General features: G+C 39.4%; 1 protein-coding gene across 1 annotated transcript in view; it reads right to left on the bottom strand.

Annotated features, from left to right (window-relative positions):
* LOC110022813 (D-xylose-proton symporter-like 2) overlaps positions 1-14,112 on the bottom strand; it is a 78,699-nt gene that overhangs the window by 11,115 nt on the left and 53,472 nt on the right. Inside the window, exons 12-13 of the mRNA XM_020721927.1 lie at positions 6,031-6,129; positions 2,226-2,363 (exon numbers count right to left, since the gene is read on the bottom strand). Of these exons, the coding sequence (XP_020577586.1) occupies positions 2,226-2,363; positions 6,031-6,129 (237 nt within the window). The remainder of the gene's footprint in view (positions 1-2,225; positions 2,364-6,030; positions 6,130-14,112) is intronic.

Genomic DNA, 14,112 nt, shown 5'->3' with positions numbered 1-14,112 from the left:
CCCCCCCATATTAGGTTATGGTGCTCTCCTTGGGCTCTACCAACTCACACTTCAAAATAAGCTACTACAACTTGGTGTTGCACTCCTCTATTGAGAGATCTTGCTCTTGTATGTGTTGAAATCTCAAAAACAAATCCTATATGTAATGTGTTGGAAGATACTTCGTTGCATTTCCTTTTCCATCTTAGGCAAGATAGTGATTTTACCTTTCCCATACATCGACATAGACACTTGAATTTTTTCCACAACAGAGATGCACTTTTATTTAACTTGATCACTGCTAGTTTTACCCTTCTGCCAGGTAGAACATCATTGTATTCAAAGAATCGTTCAACTATCTAGAGTCACTCAATGAACTTATTAGCATCTATGTGATCATAAAAATCTGGCATTCACTCTATCATCCGAGAGTTCTCCTTTGACATTCCACATAAAATCGTCAAGGTATAGATTCTTCATCACCAGACACTTTCGGATGGAAAAGACTCACTTCCTCATTTTGATCTGGCAAATCACCGTTAAAAATATGGGTGATCTCATCTGGTTGTCTTCTATCAAAGGCAGTAAGCCTCTGTTACAGTTAGAGAATTTCTCGTAGCATATCCTTCACAATAAGTTCTTGGGCACCTCGCTAAGAATTTCTCCTTAGCGACATGGTATCCTTTTTTTTTTCTCCATCAAGGTTTTAACAGGTGTATGATTACAAATCAAAAGGCGGTCAGGGGTTTAGATTTTTGGTGGAGGTAGAAAGATTAATTTTTAAAAAAATAAAGTTACAGCTAGGAATTGCGATAAAAATGGTTAGATATATATATATATATGTATGAAGCGGAAAGAAAATTTCTTAAGATTTTAAGGTTTGTGGTGCTCCGATACTAGATACCATTTTATGACTCCAAGAAGATGTTCAAGAAGCAAATCTAATGGGGCGGGGTTGTGGAATAATAAGGGAATAATAATAGGTGAGTTTGAAGACATTTGATAAACATCGTTTGACGATTGTTCCTTTGGTGGTTGTCTGGGCAAAAACAAATAAAGAGAAGAGTAAAACAATGATGTATGGATGGCAAGGAGATTCACCACAAATTCTTGCACAAGCTACAATTACACCACTTAAAAAAGGATGAGAATACAATACTCCTTAGGATAAAAAACATATAGTGCAATCTCCAAAATACGCAAAACAAGGCTATTGTCCTCAAAAAAGACTAAAAATGCCCTAATTAGAGATAATGAAATAGGGAAAAAAACAAGCTGGATCGAAAATCAGGTGGCACTTTGGTTTAGCACCCACACAGGTGGCGAGATTTTCTCACATTCCATGATATCGTAGATTTCCCGCAATTGAGATCTCAGTTTTCACAATCTGGATGCTCCATGTCACATACATACCAGCAAATTCTTATGTATTTACATATCTAGCACCTAAACTTTGTTTTTTTACATTTATACCACCCAAAATCTTTCATATCACATAAAAATATCACTATTTAAACTTTTAAAAGGTGAAATAACATTTCCATGCATAGATAAGATGACATTTACGTAAAAATTGAAGCATCGGTGTTAGATATGTAAATACATAATAATTGAGTGCTATGCATGTAGATCTTCCTTATTTTGATTGCCTCTTAATATATAAATGGACCCTCTTGGTATCTTATATTTTGAAAACTGGTGTTACATAGGATTGTGCCAACTCAAGAACAGGGGCATACATAATGAAATTCCAATTAAAAAATTAAATAAAAGGGGCAATTACATACAGACCACCCAAAAATTTTTATTTACAAATCAACCACCTTCTTTCATCCAATTTTCAAATTCTCACTCAAATATCAAAATTCATAGTAAAATCCCAACCCGTATTCTTCATTTTTATCAAATTCTCAATATTTTGATTGCGGCATGCATAAATACATCGGTTCAATAGTTCAAAAAAATATCTTGGTGTTTAATTTGTAAATACAAATGTTTCAGGCGGTTTGTATGTAATTATCCCTTAATAAAACTATGATTCCAAATACTTCTTATCACTACCATAACACATATTTTTACAACTAAGTCAATTGCATCCAAAAGGCAGTGCTAAATTGTGCAAGATAAATAATGCTGGAAAGAAAAAATGTGAAAGCGAAGGAAAGCTATCCTTCCTTATAGTTGATCCTGATTGCATAAAATGCGCATTGGAAATGTTATGAAAACAAGTTAATGATGAGGCATACCTGTAAAGGTGAGAAAGCAAATGTCACCAAAGCATTTGTGGCAAAGTTTACAAGGACCGCAATGCTCAACCCACGCCCTCTTATTCTTAACGGAAAAATCTCTGAGATCATCAGCCAACCAATGGGACCAAATGACAACTGCAACAGAAGCTCTTGTAAGAATAGTAAATTGTTTGCTGTTTTTTATGATAGTAACGAGGAATTTCTCAACCCCATGTCCGCTGCTCATGAGTGCGTAAAATTGCAATAAAAGGAAGAACAGAAATTTTGTAGGAGAATTAAAAGTAGAACTGTTTTCTCCATCAAGGTTTAATGTTAATAATTGATTCTGTCAACATGAGATGAACTTCCTTCACAGAAAGAAAGAGTGTCAATATGCTTTAAATGTCAAATTTATTTTGGATACTCGTTTAAACTGCCAGTTTCATTGTTCATAGACTAATAAAAACGAAACTAAATAAGGTGCTGCTAAAAAAGTTTTTGCAACTATTGAGCTCTCAAGAATGAATCTAGGGAAATAGCTGATGATTTTGTGCACTTAAAGCTGATAAATGCCTAACATTACTTAGAGGATGACATGGTGGCATATTGGAGGCAAGGAAAGGGCGTTTTACAAAGCAATAATGATCAGAAGTTTGCAATACAAGAACCATAAAACCATGCTCTCTATATGACAGAATGCTGGATTATGAACATAAAGGGTACATGAAAAATTAATACACAAAAATTAAGCAGGAAAAATGTACATATGAAAACATCACATTACAAAGAAATATCAAAACTGCATGAATGATCTAATAGAAGAAATCTCAAATAAAAACAAAAAAAAATCATCAATTTGAAATGAGTAAATTCTCAAATAGAGTTGCACCAGCCAAACCAAACAGCATGGCAAAAAAGACTTTATTATAATGTTAATGTGAGCTCTGCTGCCATGAAAAAAAAAGCATTCACTGCCTCGCTGCATAAACGTAACAGAGGATGCTACTAGAAAACCTACCTTCTGTGGAAAATTTTATGCAAAATCTAAAAAATGTATGGGTACAATAATAGGAAAGAGCTTGATTACAAAGTCATAATCACGGGGGAATGAATTTCCAAGAATTTGGTGAAAGACTAAACTCATATAACCTAGTGGAGAAAGAAAAAACTTACCACTTATATTTTTTTTTTTCCCCCAGTTTTCGATACAAAAATGGTAGCAGCATAATGTAAGCCTTAAAATTTGGCTCTTTGATTTCTTCCAGAAACTTCCTAAATCAAGTGTATCCTCGACCCTTTCTTCAGTAAGGATCGGATATGTTTTAATTTTCTTCTTTCTAAAAAGTTTGGTTCCTTTTCTTTCTAACACGGTAAGGGTTGCAAGGGAATAAAGCATACAGTACATTGCTGAAGTTTTCATTCGAAATAAAAATTGTGGCTCACTTCCCTTCTAAAAGAGAGCTTGTGTTTTTTGCAGCATAAATACAGGAATTAAACGAAATCAATTTTCCAGAAATTCAAGTGTCTATGTTTCAAACTAAAACTTTTCTATTTGAGGTGCCACTGCTTCTAGGGTCTCTTCTTTTTAGCCTTTTTAGTGAGGAGGGCTTCATGTTGTCGACAAACATCTAGCAATTAGCACAAGCAAATTGCATTGATATCAAAAGACACATATAAATTCAATGTCCACGCATATTCTGATGCAGGCATCTCCCGAATGCGAGATTTCCCAAGACGCACAGATTCCCATCTGCTCGCCCAGGCCTTTCTCTATTTTGGGAGTGCCGACCGGTTCCTTGGCCCACTCATTGTTATCTTATTATTATAAATTCACTTTCGTGGGAGTCTAGGGTTAGTTTTTCATTGTATTTTTGTCAGGACAGCAGTCAGCGTCCCTTATTTTTCCTTCCAGAGTTGTATCCAAAAATGAGAGGTGCTTCGGCCGTATCTCATTCCAAGGTGGTGACTCTCCAAAAGTTGAGTGGTGGTCAGGTTGTATCTCGCTCCCAATTTGATATTTATCTCCGACTTTCCTTGCCCCACACCCACCCCATCACCCTTGGCCGCCCCTTCCTTGTCACAGCAGCCCGGAACAGCCTCTTTTTGCTCTTTTCTTCCCTCTTTTCTGCAGTTCTTGCTCTCCAACCACCTGCCCCCTTCTTCCCTCCTTGATACGGCTGCATAGAACAGCATTCCATTGCCGTCCCTTTGCTGTCCTCCAAAAAAAGCAGCCAACAGGCACCTCTTGTGCTGTTTCCTGCAGCCTCCATCCTTCCCCAACATTCCCGCATCGCTCCCAATCACTGCTCCTCGCTGTCGCCATCCGGGAAACAGAAAACCTATTGTTTTCTTGCTGTCCAGCTGCCCCCCTAATAGCTGCCACTCCCTGCTCCAACAGCTGTTATAGTTTGTCCCAGAAATTTAGTGTCTGTGTTTCAAACTAAAACTTTTCTATTTGAGGTGCCACTGCTTCTAGGGTTTCTTCTTTTTAGCCTTTTTAGTGAGGAGGAGGGCTTCAAGTTGTAGACAAACATCTAGGAATTAACTCAAACAAATTGCATTGATATCAAAAGACACATATAAATTCAATTTCCACGCATATTTTGATGCAGACATATCCCGAATGCAAGATTTCCAGCGACCCGCAAACTCCCGTCTGCTCGCCCAGGCCTTTCTCTATTTTGGGAGTGCCGACCGGCTCCTTGGCTCACTCCTTGTTATCCTATTATTATAAATTCACTTTTGTGGGAGTCTAGGCTTAGTTTTTCATTGTATTTCTATAAGGACAGCAGTCGGCGTCTCCTGTTCTTCCTTCTAAGGTTGTATCCAAGAACGAGTGATGCTCCGGCTGTATCTTATTATGAGGTTGTGACTCTCCTAAAAAGTTGAGTGGCAATCAGGCTGTATCTCGCTCCCGATTTGGTATTTATCTCCGACTTTCCTTGCCCCACACCCAGCCCATCACCCTTGGCCGCCCCTTCCTTGCCGCAGCAGCCCGGAACAGCCTCTTTTGCTGTTTTCTGCAGTTCTTGCTCTCCAACCACCTTCCCCCCTCTTCCCTCCTTGACACAGCTGCATAGAACAGCGTCCCATTGCCGTTCCTTTGCTGTCCTCCCGAAGAACCAGCCAGCAACCACCTCTTGTGCCTCCACCCTTCCCCAACATTCCCGCATCGCTCCCAATCACTGTTCCTCGCTGTCGCCATCCGGGAAACAGCAAACCTGTTGTTTTCTTGCTGTCCAGCCACCCCCCTAATAGCTGCCACTCCCAAAAAACTGCTCCAACAGCTGTTATACTTCATCCCAGCGCCCATACCATCCTTCCCACCACTTTCCACCCCTTCAAACCCAAATGCCGACCACCATCACCCTTACATCAAACCCTAGTGTGTTTATGTGTCGTCTCTATTGTTATTTTCCCTTTCAATGTATTGATTGTAACCACCTATTTACTTTTTCGGTAATAATATTTGTTTTCTTATTGTGGATTGGGTTATCTCCGGTATCATATTTCTTTCTATTTATCATAGAAAAACTATAAAATTTTCACCTCCTAATAAAATATACATTATACGTTTAACCATGCGTTACATAAATTGCATGTCATTACATTATTGAAGGGGAGGGATGAATGTGTAAGAGCATTTTAAAGAAAATAAACTGACTACATGGGATGGAAAAGTTTGATATACGAAAAAGGACTGGAACCAGTTCCAGAATTCATTGTCACTCGCAGAATCAAAATCTTCAGAAATTTCAATTGGGAAACGGAAAGGTAGGTAAAATTAATTAAACCATAAACTGGTAGAGAATAGAAAAAATACCTGATAGCTTCCCACGTACAATAGTAAGGCAACTACAGCTACTGCAGGTAAATCCTTCAATATTGTGTAATACAATGATAACAGGAACAATGAGAATGCCTACAAGTTCATAGAGAAGATTCAAGCATTAGAATGAAAAAAAAAAAGAGTAATATAGTGTGAACCAACTGCATAGTTTACAATTACGTGTTTTGGGCAGTGACAATTAATGAAACTTGAAAGTCCTAACAATTTTTTCATAAAGAATGCAACATTTTCAATCTAATTAAGCATAAGAAACTAAGCATATCATTAAAAATATATATGATGTTTATCATAAAAAAAAAATTAATGAATCATTTTCAAGCATTAAAAAGCCAGTATAAATTAGTCCAAAAAGTTGCTTCAATTATGGATTCAAGAGAAACTGGAAACTGGATTGTTAGCCATAATGTTTCACGCAGCATACATGACCTATTAATAAACTTTAAATAGCCACATAGCAGGAGTGGATGTTGGAACTGGATAGCAGAACACACAGGCGCACTACTTCCAGTTTGGAAACATTTTTAAGAGGCAATGTTTGCTATGAGAAGCACAGCTAAAACCTATGTTATTGAATAAATAGCTGTCCTTTAAAGTTTCATTGCTTGCAGTACACTGGAATATTGAAAAAAAATCCAAAAATTTGCATCAAAAAAGATTTCGGCTAATAATCAATCATACGTTTGATATAAACTTGGACAAATAATATCAGTCCCTAAGTCAAAGAATTATGATAGATATCAACAAATATAACATTTATCGCGAGTGTGAAAGGTGCGCCCTTACTAAACAAACACAAAAAAAATTTTCCACAAGGCCATGCAAACCATCCAAAGTTTTCCATCTTATTTATAATGACATCCACCGGCATACTAGAATGACTACTCTAACAAACGTCTGTTGACTTATATGTTTTATTGATGAATATAAAAGAATATGTTGATGCCTATGCCTTGTTCCCACAATTCATAAAATTATAAAAAAAATGTGTTTAAAATCTCCATCAAAATCATATGCATTGGCAACATATATATATTAATTTTAAAAAAGGTTGATCGCCAATCAACCCCAAAGTTTAACTGAGGGGCGAACCCCCCTTCCAGGTGGGTGTGCAATTCGATCCTACGCAGGGATAGAACCCCCGACCCGAAGGACTTACACCAAAGACCGCAACTAATGAGTCGTATGCCTTCGCCTGACTCATTGGTTCAATCCTACGCATTGATAGAACCCCGGGGGACTTACACCAAAGACCGCAACCAATGAGTCAGGCGAAGACACAAAAGATATATTATTTATTTCTAGCATGAGTTTACTCAATATTTGAATGAAAACGGGATTCACCATCAAAGCTTACGTGTTTATAGCCCTTGACAAAATGGGATGCCTGAGAGAAAAAACTACCATTTATTCAAGATGGCACGATCAACATGTTCATAAATTTTGTCCAAAACTCTTACTGAAGAGAAACATCCTCATATTTACCTATTTTATCAACCATATTCCTTCAAGACACCTAATTTTGGAACTCCAAAGTGACCCTCTTGATCAGTATCATCATTTGAGGATTCTGAATTTCTTAACTCCAAGAGTTGCAAGCATATTAATTTTGTGCACAAACTCCAACCATATCTAGTACTATTTGATCCAAAACATCAAATGCATAATTGTTGGATACTCGCCAATTCAAAAGGGCTACAGATGTTAATCTCCAATATTAAATAAAATCTTTTATTCTATTAATGTCACATTACTTTAAACGTAATGTAATATTCAAAATTTTGGATGATAACCCTATTTTTAGTCTCCACAAAAAGGATAAAGAAAATTATATGAAATTCTAATCAATTTGATATATATATATATATATATATATATACATATATATATAACTATATCAGCGTATTTAAATTAAATTACTAATTGATTAATAAACTTAAAGTTTATATACTTTTTAAGGAATAAATTGACTGTTTAGAAAACATTGCACTGTAGCTTTAAGTGCAATTTCACTAATATATGCATACAACAGCTAATGAAGCAGTGGACAACTGAGATAGTTTTGACTTGATCTAGAATAAATAGATGATAACTGATATGTATATAAAGCTTAAGCATTATTTTCCTTTCCATCTTCCCCACATTCCCCATCCTGTAACCTACAGACTAATCAAAATCGAGAACCGGAGAACTAATGCCATGAGGAGAAGAAGGGAATTAATGAAGGTGAAGAAATGAGGGGAAGGCATGAAGCTTAATAGAAAATCTAATATTTTGTGAATTCATTCATAAAATTAACTTCAAATTGAAGTAGTAAGCTACGGTGTTTACATGAGAAATTTTGAGGTAAAAGTGCATTTTCTAATTTTGAGTTTATGATTAAGTAGTAATTTAGAAAAATATGTAAGTTGGGAAAATTGGAGTGATGCGGAGCGTCTCCCGCGAGTATGCGAGACGCGACAACATAGGGCTGCTTGGACCAGGTGCAAGGCCTTGCAACAAACAACCAGGGACCGGGTCAGCAGGGGAGAGGGACGATCAACTGGCCCTCCTAGGGTCCGGCATTGCTGCCTAGAAGTGGGCTACTTCTTAGTTACCTATTAGTTTTTAGGTGTTGTTTTTATGTTCTAGGGTGAGTTTTTTAGCGCGTTTCTATGAAGATAACTGTCGGCATCCCCTATTTTTCCGTTTAGATCTGTATCCAAGAGTGAGTGATGATCCGATTATATCTCGTTCTAAGATGGTGATTCTCCTTCTGGGGTCGACTGGTGCTCCGGTTAAAACTCACTTATGAGGTGGTATTTATCCTTGACCATCTCATCCTCCACACTCCTCCCTTTTGATATGTTGCTTCCTTCCCGAAAACCCCACATCCCCCTTCCCCTCGTTGCTAGCACCCTTAAACACCTTCTTCCTCGTTGCCCCCGCCCAAGAGAGCGCTCCTCTTGTTGTCCTGTAGTCTACACCCTTCCTCTTCATTGGCCTTGTTGTCCCAGCCTCCGCTTTGCCACCGCTGTTGTTCCAGGCCCTCCACCTTGTAGCCACCGCAATTCCAGCCCCTCCATTGTCGTTTCCATCAACCCCACAACCCATTCCAGCCACCTACTACCACTCCCCGATCGCCTTTGACCCCCACCACCCACAGATCAAACCTTAGTGGGAGATTGTGTCGTGTAGTTGTATTTCTTATTTCAGTGTGTGTTTGGTTGTGACCACCTATTTGATTTTTTCAGTAATAATATTTGTGCTCATATTATTATTTGGGTTAACTCTGATATTATTTAGTAGTAGAGCTAGCATAACCCTACTCTTAACCTAGGGTTTCCAGCATCAAACAAAAACCAATCCTATCTCCACCCGACACCCCTCCCCGTACTGATTTTTCCAAGCCGACCAACCAAAAATTTTCTTTCCCGCCCTACATCACCCTACACACCTTTCACCCCTTCAAACCTAAAAAATAATCAAGCCACTGAAGAGGCAATTGTTGGGCCCTAATCAAAAGTTTACCATGGAAGAGATGCAACGAGAACTCGGTCGAGTGCTACAATGACTCACTGATATTGAGGAAATAATACAAGGAGAGGTCACTATCAAGCGTCATAGCGAAATCCGACAAAGAGAGAGAGGAACACCGGAATCCCTTCCGTAGGGATGATTCCAGTGGAGAGCAAGACAAGCCACGATGGTTTGGGATACACTATCAGACGAAGCCGAGAGAAGATGTGTCTGTTGGAGGATACAAAGATGAAGTGTCTATTGGAGGATACAAAGACTCCAGAGTAAAAGTGGACATAAAGTGTGGAGGATGAATCCGGATGATTTCATAGAATGGTTGCAAACCATAAAGCGGTTAATACAATGAGGTGTCAGATGACTGGAAAGTGAAACATGCTGCTACCAAGCTAACGCCTCATTGTAGTGAGAGAATCTAGAGAGTGGGAGAAATAAAGAAAGATGGAGCAAGATTAATTCCTAAAAGAAGATGAAGAGGAAGCTGCAGTGATATTACCTACCCCAACACTACTACCGGAAGCTTTTCTTGAGGCCCACCACCTGAAGCAGAGATAACTATCCATGGAGGAGTACATAGCGGAGTTAATTCAACATAAGCTGAAATGTTATCTGACGGAGCCAGAGAAGCACATGATAGCTAGATAATTGGGAGGCCTGAAGCCTGCCAGCGACAGTGTGGTTCAACTACAATCTTACTAGCCTTTAAGTGAGGTTCATGCCTTAGCACTAAAATTGGAGAGACAACAGAAGCAAAACATGCACTCAGACAGCCACCCACAACTGAAGATACCCGTAGGAGCACACCTACGAGAGTGGAGAAGATCGGTCAAGAGAATGATAGAGTTGCCCAAAGTGAGAAGAAATATGAGAAGAGCAACACCCTCAATACATTCCTGGTTAGAAAATGCTTAAGATGTCATGATTTGGACACATTGCTTCCAATTGTCCAATGAGCCGAGTTGTGTCATTCACCGAGCAGGGTGCAGTGGAGAAAGTGAGCGAAGAAGAGGCAACTAAAGAACATGATAGGGAGTACCAGTTTCCACCAGATGAGGGCGAGATATTTGTGGCTATAAAAGTTCTTTAGATTGAGGTTACAAAGGAGCAGCACTGGCTTCCCCACAACATATTCTACACCCATCGCACTGTGAATGAAAAAATATGCAGACTCATCATCGATTGAAGTAAGAATAACAATGTGACGTCTACACTGATGTTGGATAAATTGAGCCTCACGACTAAGATGCATTCCCAACCATACCTGACATGATTGAAGAAAAAGAACAAAGTCAGCATTGACAAGAGGTGCATCATGAATTTTCACTTGGGAACCAACTGCAGGATTAGGTGTGGTGTGACATGGTGCTCGTGGATGCCTTCCACATCTTGTTGAGAAGACCATGACAGTTTGACTGTAAGACTCAGCAAAACGGATATAGAAACACATACTCATTCACCAAGGATGGAAAGCACGTCATTCTCTTACCTTAAGCAAAGTTCGAGGTTACAGGTGCTCTCGCTCACGAAGGAACGCCAACAAGATCAAATTGTGATTATAAAGGATAACGAAAAAAAAAACGTCGATTCCAGACATGGGGCAGTCACTACAAAAGAGCATTTTAGGACACATGATCGATACCTTACCGTCATGGCTGCCACCGTTAGAGGGAGTGCAGTTTTTTCACATAACATGAGGATGAACCTACCTGAGGCTACCTTCGGAAGACTCTGCAACTTGGCGCAAAGTCCCAGCTCAGTTCAGCGGTGCACTCATTTGGTTGGATCGATATGATGGGCTGCTCACAAGGGGGGATAACTCGGGTGTTTTGGGGGACAGTGCAATCGACAGTGAGTTCTAGGGGCTTCTAGGGTCATAGTCAAAGATCCTTCAACCCCCGAAGGTTACAACAACATTGTCACCATCAACGTACATTCATAAGCTTCAACGAATAAAGTTGAAGCTCCCTCAACTCCGGCATGGAGCTTCTCTCGCGAGTATGTGGAACACGACATCATAGGTGATACCTTAGTTAACCAAAACCACAATAAAAATATAAATATTATTTATGAAATTTAATAGGGTTACAAACAAGGAGTCCTGAAAATAGGAAAAACAACAACACACACAAGACTAGGGCGTAGGTTGGCGAGGTGGTGTTGCGGCTTGAGGGGAAGCAAAGAATTTGGAGGGATTGTATGATGGAAGGACAGCAACATGGGGATTTGTCAGGGGGATTAAGCTGGTGGATAGGGGAAGGCTGGGCAGACAGGTTGCCTGAAAGCAAATGCGGTGACAGGAAGAGGAGCTGGACAACACCCAACAGCAATAAAGGTCTAGGGTACGGGTGGACAACACCTAGCAACAACAGCAACACATAAGGAATATGGCTTGCAGTACGAAAACTACAGCAGCAGCAGATAAGGGAAGATGTAATTGCAGTACAACTAGTAAGCAGGCAGGCTCGGGGAACTGTGGCAATAACAAGGACGAGCAGGATGGGGAAGACAACGACAAGATGTGGTGCTGGAGGATGGAAGCAGCTAGATATGGGTTGTAGGGAGAGGAGTAGCAAGAAAAGATTGCATAGAGGTGGCTGGGACAAATGGCCATGTAGGGGAGAAGTTGGGGAAGAGAATCACCACCTTGGGAGAGGGATGCATCCGGAGCACCGACCAATCCGACAGATATAGCCCTCAAAGGGGAAAACAGGGGACACTGGTGGCTGTCCATACAAAAATTTGAAAAAAGAAACAACCAAAAACTGAACCCTAACACTACAAACAACATATAAATAAAAGTGCGATAGGCGGGAAAAGAAAACAGGAATGGGAGAATAATTCCCGCCCAATCAAAAGAGAGAGAAGACGAGTTGGATCAACCCCTACCCCTTGTTGAACCGGATTGAACCGGTTTAACCCCTAGCCCCCATGTCAATAAGGATGTCGAAACCAGGGGCGAGACCTTGCGGCGACCATGAACCGGTTTAGGTGAGGAAAGGGACGGTCGAGCGGCCCTCCTAGTGTTGGGAATTGCCTCCCAAGGGTGGGCCACTCCTTAGTTATCTATTGAAATTTATATGTTATTTTATGTTGTAAGATTAGTTTTTTAGTGTGTTTCTATGAAGACAATCGTCGACACACTTTGTTCTCCTGTCTAAGGTTGTCTCCAAGGGGAAGCGAAGCTCTGACTTTATCCTGTTCCGAAGTGGAGATTCTCCTCCAAAGGTCGAGTAATGCTCTGATTGTATCTCGCTCCCGAAGTGGTATTTATCCTCAACTTTCCCATCCTCCGCACTTCTCCCTTCCAACTTGAGCCACCTTCCTAGAAACTCCACTTCCCCCTTCCCCTTACTGCCACCCTTAAGCCACCTTTTTCTTCGCTGCCACCCCTAAACCACCTTCCTCCACATTACCCCCGCACAAAACAACACTCCTCTTGCTGTCTTGCAGCGCACAACCTTTCCTCTTTGCTGCCCCTCACTGTCCTAACCCCCTTCGCTTTGCTATTGCTGCTATTCCAAGCCTTCCACCTTGCTACCATCGCATTTCCCCCCCTTCATCGTTTCCAGCAACCCCATAGCCCACTCCAGCCGCCTAGCACCACTCATTGACCACCAAGCTGACCCCACCCACGGACCGAACCTAGTATGAGTTTGAGTTGTGTTGTATTTCCCATTTCAGTGTGTATTTGATTATAACTGCCTATTTGGCTTTTTCAATAATAAGATTTGTGTTTCTATTATTATTTGGTTTAACTCTGGTATCATGTAATTCATAAATTTGTTACAAAAGAATAAGGTTACGAGAATCAATACAAGAGAGCTTATATTTGACTGGGTAAATTATTTGATTTTTAATTCAGAAAACAAAATTATTTTTGTTCTTTGTAGGAAATTTCTAGGTTGACTTGTCAGCAAGCTATAAAATAAAAATTTCTTAAGAATGTAAGTGCACGTTCGTGTACCATCATTTATGATTAATTGATTGCACTTCATTTTCTAAATAATGAAAAGCATAATTTAATATTGCAAACATTTTATTAATTTAATTCAATTTAAAAGTAAGATGATTTGCACTTGCAGGCTACACAGATTTATGCAAATATTAGAGTTGCGTGTTAATGCATTTTAAAGATGCATGATATATGTATTCAAAGATTCAACAATAAAAATGAAATGAGCAAAAAAAATGTCACATTATGTGTGATAGCTTAGTAACTACTATTAATATTTGTATAAGTGCACAACAAAAGAAAGTTCATATAGAAGCAAAAGGATCCTCAAATTAAAATATTATTGATAACCTATACAGGAGCCAAAAAGACGAGACCATATTAAAAAAAATGATCCTCATGTTGATAGGATTATGATAACATATACAAGTCAGGCGACGAAAGAAAGCCCTCACAGAGAAAAAGGGTCCGCAATATACAATCTTCGGGCTACATTTTCAACCCTCTGATAATATGAGGGCAGGCCTAAGGCAACCTACCACATGTTGACTATTAAATATATATATATATATATATATGGAGAGTTTTTT

Source organism: Phalaenopsis equestris, unplaced genomic scaffold (assembly GCF_001263595.1).
Source record: "Phalaenopsis equestris unplaced genomic scaffold, ASM126359v1 Scaffold000202, whole genome shotgun sequence".
Lineage (NCBI taxonomy): Eukaryota > Viridiplantae > Streptophyta > Magnoliopsida > Asparagales > Orchidaceae > Phalaenopsis > Phalaenopsis equestris.
The sequence above is the reverse complement of the archived record's forward strand: the minus strand, read 5'-3'. Positions and strand labels throughout refer to the sequence as shown.